This window comes from Lupinus angustifolius, chromosome LG15 (assembly GCF_001865875.1).
Source record: "Lupinus angustifolius cultivar Tanjil chromosome LG15, LupAngTanjil_v1.0, whole genome shotgun sequence".
Classification (NCBI taxonomy): domain Eukaryota; kingdom Viridiplantae; phylum Streptophyta; class Magnoliopsida; order Fabales; family Fabaceae; genus Lupinus; species Lupinus angustifolius.
The window spans coordinates 20,189,885-20,209,661 of record NC_032023.1 but is presented as its reverse complement, the minus strand read 5'-3'; the positions used below and the strand labels follow the sequence as shown (position 1 = coordinate 20,209,661).

At 31.9% G+C, this 19,777-nt stretch overlaps 4 protein-coding genes across 8 annotated transcripts; 2 read left to right on the top strand and 2 right to left on the bottom strand.

Annotated features, from left to right (window-relative positions):
* Positions 1,749 to 5,620, bottom strand: LOC109328212 (adenine phosphoribosyltransferase 1-like). 2 transcript variants are annotated; one of them, XM_019561566.1, is made up of 8 exons: positions 5,573 to 5,620; positions 5,410 to 5,542; positions 5,212 to 5,310; positions 4,573 to 4,683; positions 3,849 to 3,941; positions 3,462 to 3,611; positions 2,846 to 2,904; positions 1,749 to 1,883 (listed from the first exon to the last, which is right to left on the bottom strand). In XM_019561566.1, the coding sequence occupies exons 1-8, from the start codon at positions 5,603 to 5,605 to the stop codon at positions 1,830 to 1,832; spliced, it is 732 nt and encodes a 243-aa protein (XP_019417111.1). In that variant the 5' UTR covers positions 5,606 to 5,620; the 3' UTR covers positions 1,749 to 1,829. The 2 variants fall into 2 exon arrangements, with proteins under 2 accessions (XP_019417111.1, XP_019417110.1); XM_019561565.1 differs by having other exon boundaries at positions 5,410 to 5,620.
* Positions 8,083 to 9,098, top strand: LOC109328213 (zinc finger protein ZAT10-like). 2 transcript variants are annotated; one of them, XM_019561568.1, is made up of 2 exons: positions 8,083 to 8,223; positions 8,257 to 9,098. In XM_019561568.1, exons 1-2 carry the CDS (start codon positions 8,180 to 8,182, stop codon positions 8,924 to 8,926), a joined length of 714 nt encoding a protein of 237 aa, XP_019417113.1. In that variant the 5' UTR covers positions 8,083 to 8,179; the 3' UTR covers positions 8,927 to 9,098. The 2 variants fall into 2 exon arrangements, with proteins under 2 accessions (XP_019417113.1, XP_019417112.1); XM_019561567.1 differs by having other exon boundaries at positions 8,083 to 9,098.
* On the bottom strand, positions 13,712 to 15,480 carry LOC109328214. 3 transcript variants are annotated; one of them, XM_019561569.1, is made up of 3 exons: positions 15,115 to 15,480; positions 14,321 to 14,382; positions 13,712 to 14,077 (listed from the first exon to the last, which is right to left on the bottom strand). In XM_019561569.1, exons 1-3 carry the CDS (start codon positions 15,212 to 15,214, stop codon positions 13,886 to 13,888), a joined length of 354 nt encoding a protein of 117 aa, XP_019417114.1. In that variant the 5' UTR covers positions 15,215 to 15,480; the 3' UTR covers positions 13,712 to 13,885. The 3 variants fall into 3 exon arrangements, with proteins under 3 accessions (XP_019417114.1, XP_019417115.1, XP_019417116.1); XM_019561570.1 differs by having other exon boundaries at positions 15,310 to 15,480; XM_019561571.1 differs by having other exon boundaries at positions 15,041 to 15,198.
* Positions 16,702 to 19,247, top strand: LOC109328211. Its single transcript, XM_019561564.1, has 5 exons — positions 16,702 to 16,927; positions 17,242 to 17,356; positions 17,482 to 18,114; positions 18,202 to 18,385; positions 18,806 to 19,247. Exons 1-5 carry the CDS (start codon positions 16,851 to 16,853, stop codon positions 18,829 to 18,831), a joined length of 1,035 nt encoding a protein of 344 aa, XP_019417109.1. The 5' UTR covers positions 16,702 to 16,850; the 3' UTR covers positions 18,832 to 19,247.

Below are 19,777 nucleotides of genomic sequence, written 5' to 3'. Positions count from 1 at the left end.
AATAGTATTTTAAAATATTATTTTATACAATATTGTTACGTAGAATAACTCATACACTTAATTAGGATAAATCTATTTTAAATTTAGTATGGCAAAGCCTTTTCCTCACAAAAGTGTTAGTTTTACAATAAATTAGCTGTAATTTTTAGTTGAGATGTAATTTTTTTAATAATCTTCATTAAATACGTATATAAGTAAAAGAGGATAAATAAAAGAAAAAAAAAATAAGTACTCACTTCCTAAGGATAGACCTCGCATGTAATTAGGTAAGGTTAGGCACTTAGGCAGAAATTAAAGTTGCGAGGATATAGAGGTAAAATATATGTACCGGTAGTGTAAAGATTTATACACAATTGAAACATTAATTATGATCGGTTTAGGTTATTTTTTTAAGAGTCAATAATAATTGAAAATAAATGAGAAATGATGTAATGATAATATAAAAATCTCATTTTTTTTATATGTGATATATATTAGGCAGTGGATGAAATGGATTGGGGATATTAATATTTATTTGTTCCGAACCGGGAATCCAGTTTATGTGCACGTTCCATCTCCCATGTCAAACGTGGAACCCTCATTGGTGCCTTCACCCTTCTTTTGTCTGACTTCTTCTACATATAATGTTCAAATATGTTTGGATTAGGAATTATTTTTACAAATAAAGTAAATTGTAAAATATTCTGCACAATATCTCAAGTTGGTAACAGCTGAGAACATGCAAGTGAGAGTCCAAAAGTTTCCATCAATCTTCTCCATCCCAAATTTCTTTGGCCATCTAGGCCCCTTGCAAGGTGAAATAAAATAGATACGTCTACCAACAAGGTGTTGGTTTAATAATGTACGGTTTACTAGATCCCTAAGATCGATGATTCGATTCCTGGGAACAACACTTGTTGTAAGTAAGGGACAGCTATGAAACCTAAAATGGTTAATTTCTTACATAAAAAAGTGAGAAGATACCAAAAAAATAGCTACATCTTTAAGAATATTAGTGAAATTAGTTGCTTTTAAAATTAAAAATAAATTAAATAACTATTAATATATTGATATGTGTACATAGACATACACATATTTTGTTACTGACAAAAATATTTTTTCCTTTTTTCCCAAGTGGATGCAGAATAACATTAAAACATCTTTAATCAAAGTAATTTTTTGTGGGTACATTAAATGAAGCTAATGTAATTAGAAAAAGGGAACAGCAACACAATGATTGAACCAACTGACAGGTTCTGAATATTTATATACACATTAATTTTGAAATGATCTGTTTTTCCACATTCTATATCTTTATAGTAATGAAAACCATGTTGTGGTACATGTATGTTGTAGGATTCAGGCCTTAGATTCTTTTTGCTGGGATCACATGGACTACAACACGCACTCAATAATGGGCTTCATTAATATAGTTTTCAATTTGCATTTGTCTCCTATATCAACTCCACTTAATCATTATAGATTGTATTGCTGTTATGCACCTTTAACCTTTTACTCTGCATTGCTGCTACTTATGATATTTACATATCTATGTGATAAAACTTCTTGAAAAACTGCTCCATTGTTATTTAACCTTAATATTTTGATTCCATGACATGTAACGCTTAATGTAAATACTAAAGTAGAAATAGAAATGCCCGAGCTCTGTATTGGTTATTCGCCATAAAATAACACATATTACTCTAAAATTGCAACAAAAAAATACTTATGCAGAAGAAGATGAGCTTTCAGCAGCAAATCCCACCAAAATATATAAGGTAATATAAGCAGTCATTAATAAAGCTCCTACCAACAATAAGCTCAAATGGTCAATAATTACTAAACACATATCAAGCTCCATTAACTAAGACAAACAGCGACCTGTCTCCCAGCCTTTCCCGACCCTGAAATAAGCCGACAAAGGAAAATAGTTTATGGCAATGAATTTTTAGTGGCAACACATGCCTTGGATTTAAAGAAGTCATGTAATGCACTTAGAAGAATATGACATAGTGATTAGTGAATAATATATAGTGTGTTTTGCAACATCCTAGGAGCGTTCATATAATTTGTGTTGCCTTAAACTAGCTTTTCAGGCAGTTTTTGCCATATACATTGTTAATGGAGTTCAACTTTTCAAAGAAATCAAGCAAAGGTAACTATGGCCTTTGTTAAAAAAACTACATCAAAACACATGAAGAATCATAAGTGCAATAGCCAATACTTCAAGGGTAAGAAATAAGAAGCTCTAATAAACCATAAAGTCAAACCAGTGTCCAAAATATAAGAGTTCTAGTGGCAATGTAACTTCCTCTGGTCCAGCTAGATTTGCACTGTATGTAATTTCTAATCAAACAATTGACACCTCTAAGGTCCAAACAATTTCTGTGTTTGTTGCTTTTCTCACCGAAACAGTCACTGTAGAATGCAAGGGACCAGTGAAACATTCTTGGATAGATGTGATGCATTCAGTTTGGACACTAGACCAATAAAATCTAGTTAGCTTGGCAAATCCTATTTGGCGCTACCCAAATTTGAAACGTAAAACCAAACCATTCTACATTAGCTCAAGGCACTCAATACTTAGCTTGTACGACGTGTCTATGCAAAAAGATTAGACTAAGGTCTCATGTGAAACAAAATTTTCAAAGATATAATGCAACTTTTAGACGTTTTTTACTACTGTTCTTCAATTTCGCTAGTTGAGATCCTAAAATGCAAACTGTAACTTAAACTTGGGAAGATAAAGCTTCCAGATTCCAGTGTTGATTGAATAAAAAAATGTTGTGATAGTTATCTGATGTGAGAAATAAATTAAGCAAAACAATTAACCAAGGTAAGGAGGCTTAAAGGTCTAAGCCCCTACCTTCAACTCTGGTAACTCAATCACACAAGCACATTCAGCAACATGCACCCCAACACGTTCTGCAAAAAAGAGAATAACAGAACAACTAAGAACGTATATAAATGCTAAAGTGAAAATTAAACAAAATTTATTATAAAAGACACACTTCCAAGTAAAAGATTCACTTGAACACACAGTTCTAGTGGCAGATCAAAATGATACTATTAAGTTCATGCATGCATTATTTGTCAGAATATATAAACAAGTAAAAAGCAAAAAATAAAGCCAAGAAGGATGTGAAACACTGATAGGTTGATCTCGTTTCCTTGTTTGAGAAGATCCAACACTGAAGCCCAATATTTGCTTATTTTGACAACTTCTGGCAACTATTTTAGTCCACAACAAATCCGTAACTTCTCCTTCTGATATATACACAATGAACCCTCCTTCTCACAGTACTTATCTTTAAGGATGAATACCCCACCATATGAAATTGAAACCAAACAAGGAAGTGCTGTATCTAGGTTAGGACCAGGTTAAAACCCAATCATGCATAGCCATAAAGAGGCAGAGAAATAATTTTACCCACTTCAAGTTAGTATTTTTCCTTATAAAACATTCATGTTTACAAGTTTACCTAGTAGATTAACTGCAGCGCATAAAGTTCCCCCGGTGGCAATAAGATCATCTATGACTAAGGCTCGTTCTCCAGGCTGTACAGCCCCTACATGCATCTCAATCTTGTCAGTTCCATACTCCAAAGAATACTCCTCTGAGATAACCTCCCCTGAAAGGATAATCGAAATACAACAATTCAATCAAATCAAAGATCTTCCACATATAGAAACCTGAGGAGCTCTCAACTACAGAAAGCGAGCACAGTGTGAAGCAGACAAATCTTATAAATAGAAGACTGAACATACCATGCAGAGAATCAAAGATTTAAAACCATAATTACCCTCTAACTAGGAGTTTTTATTACGTTACATCCAACACTTTCAAAAGAAAGGAGCAAAACATTTACCTGGCAATTTATTGGGTTTTCTCATGGGAACAAATTTTGCTCCAATAGCTAATGCAATGGGTGGGCCAAATATAAAGCCTCTTGCCTCAACGCCTGCATTATGTCATAAATGAAGCTATCAAACGCCAATTAGTAACTTATTTTGAGCAGATTCAAAAACTACTACTACTACTACTACAACAACAATCAAAGCCTTTTTCCCACCGGCGAAGTTGGCTACATGGTTCAAAAGATGCCATTGTGTTCTATCAATAATAACCAAATTCAAAAATACAAAAAACAAAGAAAATGAACCATCTTAAATTATATGTAAAACTAATTTCATTTCTACTAGCTTCTGATGTTGGAATCAGGAAGAAATGGAACTGAGTCATGGACATGAATGAGTTACTCGATCACTCTAATAACCATTAACATTCTATTCTAAACTTATCAAAAGAAAGAATCAATTATGAATGTGGCCATTGGCGTCTGGCAATGAAAGAACGACGACAGTGATCACAAATTGCAGATCAGAAATTGTTAATTGGAATAAAAAGGAGGGGGCATTCATTGTCATAATATCAAGTGTTTTACATAACATTGACACTCATTTTCACCATGTTGTACTTAAATCCCCAGCACAGCATTCCCATTAACCCAAATTCTAAAATAAAAACCTGGGGCCATGAAGGAAAAGGAATTCATAAAGAACAAGAACTAAACACAAAGTGTAAGAGAGTACCTGCAACAACAGAAATATTTTCATCTCTGTATCTCTCAACAAACAAGTCAATAGTATCTTTGAAAGCCTTTGTATCAAGAAGTAACGTAGTTATATCTTGAAACATAATACCTGCCACAAAAATAATGCAACTCAACCATATCATATCATATCTTATACCCCATAAAGTTCATATATTGATCCACAGAAAAGTATAATAATATCAATTAACTAATGAAATCAATGGACCAAGGCTTTGTATAGAAGTTAGGAGGGAAAAGGAAGGAGATGGATCAAAGGGTAAGGAAGGGATGAAGGGAAGGGAAAAAGAAGGAAATTCTTTCACTGTTTGGGAGTATAAAATTTAGACAAATGAACTAATAATATTGTAAGAATATTTTTTTATTTTTCATTTCTCTAGTACTTAATTATATATTATTACTAAACATATTTATATATTTTGACATTTTATCTAAAAAAATGGGGAAATAAAAAATAGACAATTGAGGGTTTTGAATGGTTTGAAACCCACCAAAACCTTACCCGCTCCTTAGTCTAACTCTCAAACAAGGAAAAGACTTTTCAAAGTCATTCATTCTCTTTCCCTCATAAACATCACTCCCAAACAAGGCCTAAGAGTATTATTATTAATTAACCAACCAGGCTTAGGAAAATTAGGAATGACTCTGATTGCAGAGGAGATTCTAGCTAAACGCGGGTCTTGAGCGTCGTTTGAAGCCATTTGGGGTGAGTAACTAGCTGTTCAATCAGAGACAAAAGGAAAGTTAGTATGATAAGATAATAACACTTACTAATTGAAGATTAGAGAGGGAAAAAAGTGATTTTTTTTTAATTTACCAGTGGATCGCAGAGAGGTAAGTGGAAATGGAGAAATTTGTAAGCGAATGAATGGTGATAGGGAAAAGGGAGATAATGTTAAATTAGGGTTCTTTGGGAATAGTGAGAAACTGTGATATGAGGAAGGAAGAATAGAAGTGAACGCAGATCCAAACAAGGTATTGGTGGAGCAAACACTAATATTCCACTGCACCATTCTCTCTTTACTATACTTATGTATCACTTATTATAGCACTTTATTACCTTATTCTTCTTCGTAAAATAAATTAAATTAACAAAAGAGGGAAAAATAATTAAGGGATTCTTGCAAGTTGCAATGAGAGTGGAGTGTATAAATCTCTTAAATTCTCTTTTGCATCATTTCAACAAGAGTGCAAATCAAGTGGGTAACCATGAAGGGCATTTTGGTCAAACCATCCCTTTGCTATGCATGCATCTGTTAACAATGTTTAATAATAATTAAGCAAAAAAACAATGTTTAAAAAATATTTGTTGACATAATATTTTTATTGGCAAGAGAGTATGATCCAATACAATTCCAACACCAAGTGTTGTTTATTTCAGATTTAAGTATAAAAAATATAGTCAAAACAAGAATTAAATGAATTACTATGAAGATGGTTTATGTTAGTATCAATTAATAAAATATAAAATAATTTATGTTTTTTATAAATAAAAAATATATACTTATTTTGTCATTATTACCGCCAACAGGAAAGCTTAGAGAGATAGAGGTACTTATTGATTAGGGTAAAATAAATGTTAAATACCTCACCAGCAAAGCAGTGTGAAATCAAGTCTGTGTATTTTTGTTAATGTAACCAATCAAATTCTAACATATCCCCTATGATGATCCTTTAAAAGTTTATTACAGATTTTTTTAAAACACAAATATGATAGATAGATTTGAACAACTGAATTGACTGTGAACTCAATTTATATATCTATATACTTTAATTATAAATTTTTTATATGATTAATACATTATCACTATTGATTTATTTTTATAAAAATTTAATAAAATTAATATATATGTTGAATAAAATGCTCGCATATTATGGATATATGTATATTAATTCATTGTTTATATATAAAAAAACTGATAAAATATACTGTATGGAAATCAAGATTAAAGCACTTGATAAAAAAAAGTCAGACTAGAAAATTAGGATGTGTTGAATGCTACCCCAATTTGTTTTATTTTATATTAATTAGACTAATTTGGCCCGTTGAACATATGACAAAATTCAAGGGGATTGACTAGTGGAGAGTAGCTGAGAAATAAAGATATGATAGAAAAATGGTTTGACAAATGCACGTGTGAATTACCCTTACCTAGATGCTTCGCGTAGCTTTCCATTCCTAGAAAAGGAGATGAACTTGTCTACTTTTGGAAAAAATATCACACGTTTTTAATGATGTCATATTCTCAGTCTCAATTAAAATATTACTTTTTTTTATTTTTTGTTTCAAAAAATTTTCTTTTATTCATATTATAATAAATAATTGATACGAGACAGAAAATAAGACAACTTTTAGGGACTTATGTCCTTCCCTTCATCCCATCTTTTCTTGTGGTTGAAGATTTGGACTAGTATGCTCAATCTGGGTAAACCATGTAGGACCCCACTGTCGTTGTTGAGCTGCATCTCCTTTTTATTAATTTTCTTATGAAAAGTATTGTAGTTTTAGACCCTGATCCTATAATATTCTTGAAATTAGGGACTTAAACAAATAAAACTAAACAAGAGTGAAACCCAAAAACAAAAAAATAAGGTTAAAATTTAGTAGATACCTCACTGGGTATATCAAAGTCTCCCATGTGAACTTTGTCTATTGCTTCTATCTATTACCAACTTCACAACTAACCATATGCTGGTGCCCCCATTCAATTATTATACATATCTTATTATATCATGAAATTTGCATCTGATACCTTGAATGAGGGGTGAACGATGTGGATGGTTAACGAATGATATGAAGGAATGACTAATTTCCAACTTGCCAAACAGATTTATGGTTGGACCCAAAATAGTACTTTATTGAATAAGGAAAAGTCATTGGACATTGGTGCCACCGGCTGCGTGGAACTCTAAATTAAATTCAGTACTTGTTCATAACTGAAAAACTCTTTCATAAGTGAAAAAATAGTACTTTCTAAGTTAATGAGTATTTTAAAATATGAAAATTATATTTCATTAATTAAAAAAATAAGTAAATAAATATTCTATGCAGGTAATAATACCCAATCTTTATCCGGATTTTGACTTGGAAGTGGTCTTTCCCTAGACTTCACTTAAGAATGTTCTTCTCAACGTGTGGTGTCTGAGTGACACTTTGTTTGACCGACTCAGTTTCCACTAGCAAACCATTTGTCATAATATCTATATTTTTTCTTTTTAAAAACGTGGTTCAGCTCAACTCCACTTGTATTCACTATTCTTCTAAGTATATTTTTCATTAATAGAGAGATAAGGCTCATACAATAACACAAAAAACAATATATAATAACACTTTTATTATTTTATTTATCATGAAATTATATTTTTGTAGTTGAAAATATAAGTAAAAACAACAACTTGTTTTCTAGGTTGCACCTGCTTTCTCACCACTCATCACGCAACTTCCCTCACATTCTGACTCTCTTCTTATATAAAGCTTCCACCCACTTCTCTTCACTCTCACTCCAACGCATAAATCAACAACACTATAAACCAAACTCAACAAAACCTCTTCGCTCTTTCTCACAACTCCAAGTTTCAATTACCATATGGCTATGGAAGCTCTCAAATCACCCACCTTCGCCGCCACCACCACCGCCACCACCACCTCACCCCTCAAATTTGACGAAGACAATCTTCACTACCTAGAATCAGCACCATGGGCTAAGAGAAAGCGTTCAAAGCGTAGCCGCATGGACCACCACCACCACCACCACCGTTCGTGTACTGAGGAGGAGTACCTTGCTCTTTGCCTCATCATGCTCTCTGCTGATAAGACTCACACTATTCCTGCTCCATCACCACCGCTAGCTACAGAAGAGTCCAAGTTGAGTTACAAATGCTCCGTTTGCAACAAAGCCTTCCCTTCATACCAAGCACTCGGTGGACACAAAGCTAGCCACCGTAAACTCGCTGGAGCCAACGGCGGTGAAGATCAGCCAACCTCCTCCGCCGTCACCACCACTTCTGCCACCACCGCATCTAGTAAAGGAGGAAACAAGACACACGAGTGTTCAATCTGTCACAAGTCCTTCCCCACTGGACAAGCTTTAGGAGGACATAAGCGTTGCCACTATGACGGTGGTGCCGGTAACAGCAGCGTTGTCACCGCCTCTGAAGGTGTGGGGTCCACACACACCGTGAGTCATAGCCACCAGCGTGACTTTGATCTTAATCTTCCTGCTTTTCCAGATTTTCCAACAAAGTTCTTGGTGGAGGATGAAGTTTCAAGCCCTCACCCTTTGAAAAAGCCTCGTCTTTTAACCATTCCCAGCATTCAAATTTCTCAATTCTAATAAATTCAATTACATTCATACCTAGATCCGTAGTCATCAGTGTTTAGTTTTTATTTTCAATTATGTGGGCATTTTTTAGATTACTTTGTTCTTGTACATACATAGTACGTAGACTTTTATTCTCTGCTATACATACAGAATACTAGATTGTACTTTCACAGTGGAGATTCAATTCAATTCAATTTACTCATTTATTTAATTTTTATTTGTTGCAATCTAACTTTGCCTTTATCATCTAGTTTTGCATTCGTCCTTAATTATTAATTAGTATATGAAGATTATGATTTTTCATTACCTTACCAAGCCCACATTAAGTAAACATACTTTTCACTTCTTTTTTATTTCAAGAGATAATATATTAATATGACCTTAAATTATCCAAATCCCATCATATTTATAAAATTGAATAAATGAATCTGAAATGCATGTATCGATTTTTTTGGTTATATAAAAAAATGAATGATATATCACGGGTAATTAATGTATGAATAAGACTCATCTCCATTAACGGAGAGACAAGTTATACAAAAGTGTATTTTTGTGACCAAAGTTGTAATTTCAATGAAAAATAAAGGTTATAAATGCAATTGTCTATTAAGTTTTTAGTGCATTTTTTTTTAACTTGTCTCTCCATTAATGGAGAGGAGTCTTGGTTGATGTTAGTTGTACTTGTAATCTAGAATGTGGCGGAACAGACATCATGAAACAACAGAGTGGCGTGATCGGTGCTGTAACAAGTGGCTGTAATGCCTTTTGTGGTTTCAACACTTCACACCAACTGTAACCAGCTACAGTCACTTTACGCCAAAGTACATGTTACTTTAATTAATCTCTTATCTATTCTTTCGCCCGCAACATTTTAATACATTATAACACAACCATAATGTTTTTTTCAGTACTTCCCATTATGGGTATTTAACTTAGGATATGCTTTCTCCAAAAAGGAAAAAAAAAAAAGTTACTTTTTTTTATCTTAATGATTAAGATATAAAGTAGGAGCTGGAACCTGGGTTCATGACACGGGGTTGTTTCGTGTTTGGTGGATAAGAGTGAAGGTTTTGGGTTTTGGCGGTTTGGCCTTTTACACGTTGTGATAGGAACGCCGCGTGGAATTAATTACTTATTTCCTTATATTGTTAATGTTTTATACTTTTATATATATAGGATGATAGAAGAACATACTCAAACTTCAATTTTCGAGCATTTCAGTTGAATGGTCCTAAGGTTGCTAAAGACCAAATTTAATAAACAAGGAGGTTTTGGTTTGATTTAGATACATTTTTGTGTGTTTTACACGTGGATGACATTCAAATAATGAATCAAGCGTCGTTTGACATGTGTGTGATACAATGAGAATGATGATATTCTCTAAGCTCTTTACATAGTGGACCAAATTGCAAGAGTACGTTTTAAGCACAATGTATCTCAAATTCATCTTCTTCATTACCTTATGTTTTATTTAAGAAAGTGTGTCCGTGTTCAATGAACCATGTTCTTTATCTACCATCTAACTTTGCGTGTGAGGGAAAAATCCACGGAAGAACAATAATCAGCGTTCATATTAGAATGTTTCTTTTCATTGGAATAATAATATAATACTATACCCGTCATTACGCGGCCTATTGTACATGTTTACTAATTGTAGATTACACGTTTGAGATTTTCCACTTCTTGAATCAATTGAATGGTGATTAATGTTACCTATTTATTTAGCTTTTATGAGATCATACTTCTTATTAAACCTTAAAAGGTTGTAACGTAGGGTTTGAATTACATTACATTATTATATGTATGACTTTCATTAGTATAAATATATTAAATCAAGATTTTATATATTTTAAGAGGGTTAGGACATGAAAGAAAAAAAATCACATGCGTTGATGCCATCTTCATGATTATTAGGTCATAGCCCTTTACTGAAATAGCGGACAAAAAAATTCACACGGCCCTTACTCAGATGATATTCAATTCAGTTATCAGTTGAGAAATATTGATGCGAAAAAAATAACATTGACATCACCTTCATGGTTAGGACTTCGACTAACTCAAATGATATTAACCTCACACGTAAGTTGCTTGTGTGTGAACATGATTTTGGCCAAAATAGTACATTTTAAAACACGACTTTTTTCCTTATTAATAAGCTCATCATTCTAACTTTAATATAAAAACACCCTAAATATACCTAAAAGATTATATGTATTGTCAACCTACAAATTTATATATAATCAATACATCATTCATCATCATTTATATTATTTTTTTGAAAAAACAATAATAATTAAATACAAATTTTAAATAATGCAATAAGAGTGTATGAATGAGTCCATACATTCTTAAAGCATGTTATCATTTACATAAATAATTTTTTTAATTAAAAATGAAAATGTATTATATTTTTAAAATTAATTATATTATCAAAACGAATCAGCACAAAATCCCAACAACAAAAAAAGAATTATATCACTGGAATTAACATGCCATCTACAATATTATTATATTTTTGTAATGGTTAAGAAGATATTTAGATAGATGGGAACAACAAATATTACTGAAAACTGAATTGTTTTTTTCCTAGTGTAGTTAAAGTACACAGCAGAATATTCTTACCTTGTCCAGGTTCTTCGAATCTCGTTCTTCCTAATTGCTAAAGGGCCACGACTTAATGCTTTGGATATTGGGTTTAAGCTAAGTTGGATATTGGGCTAAGTTAGATATTGATTATATTACACTCGAAAAGCGTTGGTTCAAGTGTACATATTTGATTCTTATTAAGTAAGGTTTTGGATTCGAGTCTTGTGGATGAAAAAAATGTCCGCTAAAAGAGTTAGCCCCATGTACCTATGAATGTTCTCGGCTCGGACAATATTGCCTCCAATGCGATGATACATAAGGAAAAAAAATATATCCCCAAGTTGAAACCTTATTACCATCCTGTTTTTATTTATTGGATTTGCTAAAAATTAGATTAAATAGAATATTTAATCAACAAATAAAATCCAAGATGATAAATATGAATGATAAATTAATTATTGACAGTATAATATGAATGATAAATAAATTAATTATTGACGGTATAATTTTTTTACTCACGATTTATAAATATTAAACTATATAAATAGCATGTTAAGTAACATGTCATCTTTTTTAATTATAAATCATTTTTTATTAAATATTTCATCTTTTAAATTTATTAAGTTATATAAAAATATTCATATTTATGTAAATAAATTAAATTAAAAAAAAACTTGAAAATATGAATTAAATGTTCAACCAGTTTTACTTTATTCTACATTTTTATATTAGAAAAGTATCCATGCATACAAAAGGATACTTTACTAGCATATAAAAATTAAAATTACAACCATATGAAAATAAATTTGTGTCAAACATAAATCTGAATATTTTTATATTGCTGTTGTGATGTTGAGGCAGCTGAGGCCTAGTTGTTGGCCCCACTGTAGGGAAAATTACATAAAATCAGTATCAACCATATAAATTATATATTTATTATTGATTTGCAATAAATTTTTTAATTTTAACTTATTAATACCTATTATCCATAATATTTACACAATGAGTATAAAACCTATGTACTGATATTATAAAGTTTTTTACACAATCAACATATCATTTATCATTAATATTTATTACTTTTGTATGAAAGCCAATAATAATTGATGGGTGATGATTTACTAACGGTATAACAAGTATTCTAATGTATACATACTCAGTTGCATCCATGTGATTTCAGTGGCCACCACTAAATATGCAATATAATATATACAACATGCTTTTGTCTTTCATTTGGTATGCCATGCTATATTTCTATTCCCTCTCTTTACCTTTTCAATTCGCTCTCTCATATTCACATCCACGCACAAATAAAAACATATGTATCATATCCTTAGCCAATAAAAGGATCAAAATAAAACCCATTATATATATTGGTCTGATTATGTCGGTTGGATATATAGAAGTTCGTATATTTATAGTAGATGCTCTTTGACATTGGTCACCTACTATTCAGTTGCTCAGTCCTTTGAATTGGCGATTTCAATAAATAATTCCATGAAATTCTATTCATCAAACATATGATCATGATAAAAAATATAGTTCAGTCATGATTCAATGAATGTTATATATATGATTATAAATTCCCCAATTTAATATCAAATATCCACTATGGTAAAAAAATGTATAGTCAGCAATGTCAAACAGATACTACTTGCAGATGTAAAACTATGGATGCAAGTAATGACAAATTGTAAAGTTTGATTGTAATGAATTTTACTCGATGTTCGAATTACTGAACATTCTTAATGTCAACATAGTATGTGAACTTATTCGATAAACAACAAGTAAGTTGTTTTGTTTGGTTAGGAATAAAGTTTTCTACTTTCTAATTACATCATTTCTATTGAGTAGTGAAAAATATATATTAATTTTTATTATGTGATGCAATTTCATTGGATTAAGACATAGCTAATACTATACTTTTAAGATATGTGATATCCATTCCCATTTCTTTTGGTTTCTTGACACCTACCCTTAAAATCCTAAAAAAGGAATAAGGCAAAGAAGATGTGTTGAATCAAAGATTTAATTGGTGTGTTCCATATAACATTAATTCAAGCACTCTTGATTAATAAAATTTTTATTGCTGATAAAAAAACCCAATATTAACATATATCACTCTCTTATACTAGTATACTTTATTTTCTCATAGAACTATCTTTTTCACGTATTCACCTAATGAAAATAAATTTGCTAATGATCAATATAAGCACACATAATAATAAGATAACATGCATTCTCAGATTAAACATACATTCAGTGGTAGATTAGAGTGGTAATTAATCTTGCCTAACGCACAAAAAACTTATGAAACAACATTTTCAAACTAAAGCCTACTACCTTCAAGTTTTGAGCATAATCAATAATAACTTCATAGCTGAATTAAGATTCATCACCATCACCATGAGGAGGCATAGGTTGTGGCTTATATGGCCCTATTGGCTGGTCATGTTCAATAGTTCCACCTTTTACATAGTTCTTTGCATCTGGCATTGGATTACTCGGATTATAATCATCAAGGGTCACTGAACCCATATTACCCTTATAACTACTACTAATACCTCTCCCACTTTCCTGAAATTTTCACAAAATGTAACATTTATTACACGTATAATTCGCTAACAAAAATATAAACCATATCTTTTATGAGAGTAATATCTATGCACTTACAATGATATAGTCACAACCTAAATAACTCTTCTACTGTCATGTATATATATATTTCTCATATTTTATAATCATGATTACACTTATTGTTTATTTAACCATCTTGTTCAGAGGCTAGAGCTAAAACACCTTGATTTAAAATATCAATACCTTTAGTTTCCTGCCTAATGCAATCACTGTTCTTCTTTCACCATAGTTGGTAGCAAACAGATCTGAGATGACATTATTAGAAAACGTTGGTGTAAGTAACTGAAAACTTTCTATTTTGAGACGCTAAGAAAAAGAGCACGCATCTAGTTTTCTTTAATGCAATGCATTTTTTTATGTCACGAAAAGTTGAGACAAGGGAAGACATGTTTATATCTTACACTAAAGTAAGATCAGCAAGAATTTACAATGAAATGTACATGCTGTCTAGCAACGAAGTAGATCTGAGAATCAAACTCAAATTATAACAAGTGCGGGCTTAAAGCTTTGACCTGATTTGTCAAACCAATGATGCATGCATGTAATTTTTAAGTGGATTAAACTGAATGAATTTTTTAGAAGAGGCTAAGAGGAACTCACATCAACAACTTTTACTCACTATTTTAACAAATACAAACAATAAATCAGATCTCATGGTGAGTTTCTCATTTGTTTTGTCATCTTTTAAATTTTTATTTAAATTAATAAGCAGATCAACTGATGAATGTAGTTTTAAACTCAGTGCTGGCTGTGACAAGGAACAAAATAACATGAACACAGTTTCAACTACAAAAAAAATGGCACGAGGAGTTAAAAGTTACGAGTCTTTCTACAAAAGGAAGAGAAAACAAGGGAGATAAAAACTGGCACCACCAATGTGTCCATGTTCTTTTTTAACCTTACCTTGGCCAATGAAATGAAGAGTTAGTTGCATGCATTGAAATCCAACAATGGAGACAGAAAAATATTAGTCTTACCAGGAAACCAGGAAGCATGAAGAATGGAAGTTGAAAATGTAACAAACACCAAAGATGCCCCAACAACAAAGAACAAAGCACAAAAGGCAGAAAGTTTCATGATGTTAACTTATGACAAAAACTCAAGTTGAGAAAATAATGTGACACTCCTTAAATCCTTCTCAGGCAACTACTATAAAGCAAAGAAGTACTGACCTGTGCCTTGTGTTGTCATCAAAATGCATCTGATAAACAAGAAAGATAAGAGGTGAAAGAGGAGGTGTAGGCCCATATGGTCATTGAAATATAAATAATAGGAAGCATTAAATGTGGGTTAAGTGAATACTCCTAATAAATAAAGGGGGGCATGGGTATGATGAATCGTGTTTCAATGGCAGAAAGGAGTTACTGCTAATGAATATAACATTACATGATTATATTACTACTTGGGTGGTGGTGATGGACAATGTAGAAGACATAAATGCATGGATTGACCCTTTCTTGAATGGTGTCCATTTTGTATTCCAAACCAATCAAAATGTTAATTTTTATTATTTTTTATTTTAAAAATTTTCTTTTATTTATATAGCAAAATATGATAGGCTTATACAGAATAAAACATAGTTGGAGATAAGTGATCCTTGGCCTAAATGCATGGCTATAATATGTGGGTGGTAGTGGTGGAATGTGAGCCATTATGGGGCAATGTGATTGCTTAAACCGAAGCAACTCAACATAAATGATTTATTCATTCAAATGACTAATACATATTCCACCCTTTTCCACATAAGATAAAGAGAAAATTATGTGTATAATGTTATGTAGAAGTCTTTTATGTATACGATGATTATATCAAATATGTTCATATTTAGTAATAATTAATTATTAAATATAAGCAACATTTGATAATCTAATTAGGGAACACATAACTATATGAAATATAAAGAATAGAAATAATTTTATAAATTAGTGATATACTAATTTAATATAAATACATTTCTAAGAAAAAATGGTTATTCACATCACATATTTAATATTAATTATCTCCAAATAATTAAAATTAAAATCAGTGTTATTAATATCATATCAGTCATTAAGTCGATCATGATATTTATATAATAGTAAAGTAGTTTAACAAGTAACTCAATGATTAAATTACATACTCATAAAATTAGATATACATATACATTATACTAACGCTCAATTTAAAAAATTAATAAAGAATCTAATGAAGATGAATATCAGTTCTTAAAACTAACCTTACCCATATTTTTAATATATAGCTCAATAAAAAATTAAATGAGATGTATTTCAATAGAAAAATAAGTTAATTTTAAAGTAAACATGATGGATGAGTTTCAATTTTTTTCTTTTTTCCAATAAAAATAAGTCAAGTTTATAATATTTGTGTTGCAATTTTAAATTTATTTAAAAAAATAAGAAAAATTACAAACTTCATCTAAGGAACACTAACATATGAGCTAGTTCTTATGTATTTACAGGCTACAGGATTTAATGTGTACACAGTATATATTTTAAGCTCTTAATATCATGTGGCTTGTTTGTCAATAATAGCATTGAACTAAACGACGCCGTATTGAATGAAAAGTGAAAACGTAGAAAAATGAGATAATAGCAACCCTTCCTTGTGTATCAACTATTCGGATCCAACATTTTTCTGCTATTCATATTTCAGATTCGTCATTGTTTCTTGTTTTTTCAATTTTCCCCTTTTTGTATTCTAATAATCATTATCCATGGCTTCTACCTTCGACCGCTGGGAAAAAGATCCTTTCTTTAACGCCGCCGAAGAAGTTCAGGAATCTTCAGACAGGTACCTTCCATTATCCCAATTAGGGTTTCTTTTTCTTTTTCTTTTTTTTTTTTGTTATTTTAATTTGTAATTTGCTCTTTCTAATAATTTTGTAATGTGGGGTTAGGTTTTAAGCTATATAATTTGGAATTATTTTAAATCCATTGCTGAGGAAACAGATGCAACTGCTAAATATGCTACCTTTTGTACTCAGTTGAATTGAAAGATAGCAAAATTTGAGATTTTGAAGTTCATTTGTGTGCACAATCTTATAATTTGTACCACTCACATTCTGTTGTTATTGAATTGTGGTGTGTTGTTATCTTGTTATGAAGGATGGAATCTGCATATAGGACATGGATTCACGCCGAGAAAGATCCTTTAAGCCCATGGAACAATGACGAACTCTGCAGAGATGTACATACTGCCCTTGGTACTGCTAAATGGCAGGTAACCTTTCTTGCTTCGTTTGCTTCCCAGTTACCACCAACAACAATGCATGAATTGTATGAATATATATCTGACTTGTTGTATAATCATAATGATCATGTGGTTGCATTATGTTGGCAATGCAGCTAGACGAATTCCAACGTGCGGTTGGTTCAAGTTATAGTGAAAGCTCAAGTGAAGATGCAATAATTAGGCATCGGGATTTTATTTCTGCCATTGAGAACAAGATTGCACAAATCGAGCATTCATTACGTGAGTCTGCTCATTCAGGTGGTAAGGCGCATCCGACATGGGTGCGTCTGGATGAAGGAGAATGCGATGAACTTGCGTTATTTCTTTCAGGAATGCCTTCTCATGAAGGCAAAAGTCCCCGTAAATGTATCGGCAGTGGAAGTGAGAATCCACAATCAAGCGATAAAGATTCTTTCAGCAAATTTTCAGACAATGTGCGTGTTTCGTCTGGGCAGGGTTCGTATGAAGCAATGGAGGTAAAATCACATGGGCATCGTAGAACAGCTAGCGCTGATGCTAATATTCCTTCTTGGAAAATTGCTGTTTCTGGTGATGTGCAAATCCAGAATTCCTCCAATAATTCTTCTGGTCCTATGCACAAGGTTTCTAGTCTCTCTGGATTCTTTAATTCTATGGAATCTGTCTCTAAGTTGAAGTGGCCTAAGAATGGTTATCGGAAGCTGCAAACAGTAAATCATCATGAAGAAACAGATGATATGCTACTACCTACTACTCAATTTAATAGGGTGAGTTCTCAATTAATGGACCAATGCGTGATTATTTTTACTGCATATGACGAATCCCTAATACTATTCTTATTTGTTTGAAAAAAGGACTTCAACACAGACTATGAAAGAAGTAAGAGTTACCTTGATAGTTGTGGTGAATGTTATGATAAGCAACTGTATGGGTGGTATGGGGCTATCCAAAGACAGCTTCAAAGATCTCAATACCATATGCAATACAGTCGTCCTTCTCAAATAACTGTCTGGATTATTATTCTCCTTTGCTTGCTTGGTAAGCTCTGGGTTTTTTTTGTGGGTCTCTGTAAAACTGTGTTCCGACAAAAAATGTATGAATTTTCATGCTCTGCAATTTCTTAGCCTTATGAACTGCTTCATACAACTTTGAAATTGCTAGATTTTTTCTTGGTGAATCTCTTTTTTATTTTTACTGTTCTATTTTTTCCCATTCCTTTGTTGGTAAATGCTACTTCCTTTTGCTCTCTATTTTTTGCATGATTTCATTGTTCATGATTTTGTTGTTATTGTATTTTTAAACCGTAGGCATAGAATAGAAGCTACGACAAATTGTCAATTCTAGATGCTCTGTGCAATTGTTGCTTTGCTTATATGGATGTTTGTTAAATCAGTGCTCCCTTTTCCCTCTCTTTCTATTAAATATAAACACTGGTTTGCCATTTTGATTTCTCTGCAGTTTTAATTGCCTTTTGCGCAATGTAGAAGGGAAGATTTAGATACGTCATCTATTAACGGTTTGCGGCAGCACGGGCATCGGATAAAACCGCCCAAGCAAGCAAGAGGATTTTTCTGGTCCTTGCTTGTGGTGGTGTCAACATATTAACTATTTAGAATATTGCATAAGCCTTAGTAGCAGGACTTTCTTCTTTATGTTTTTGGTATGTATTTTTCATTTATGTCCCTCCCATTTCAAAATGATCCCATGAAGAGTGTCTCTGTTGTACTCTAAGATGCAGATGGCAAATTGTATCTACCTACACGCACTAAACAATGTAATGTGTATTGTCTTCTTGATGCAAATTCAGGATGATATGTTAACCTGAAATGTGACATCATGATTGGTTATCGAGCTCACTGATTATAGTAAAAGTTGTCACATGATAGCATGGGAGGATTCTGATTGTTTTCGCAGTCATTTTTTCTCAAGAAATTGTTTTCTTGAAACATGATTTTTTTTCTCCTACAACATGAACTTGTTCTGTTCCATATCCACACACCATAAAATTGTTATTTTTTACAGTCATTTCTGTCGGTTGTAAGAATTATAATCTAAAGTTTTATGCATTTATAAAGTGGATATAAGCAATTGTGTACAGACAGCTATACCTTTTTTCTCTGGGATGAAGGTTCAATAGGGAAGAATCTACTATGGCTACACTAAACCTTGTCTGCAAAATTTCTATGAAATCTATTCAAATAATAAAGCCTGTTTCCATATCTCCAGTTTCCAATTTAATTCCTATCTTAAGTGTTTAATTAGAACAATATCATCCGCAAAAAAACATGCATTGTGATACAGTTATTGGATATGCTCAATAAGTATATTCAAGATCAGTTTGAATAAGTAATGACTCAATGTTAACGTTTTTTGTTGTTCTATGATAATAGGAAAACTTTTCAAGACATCATATTTTACTCTATATTAGTC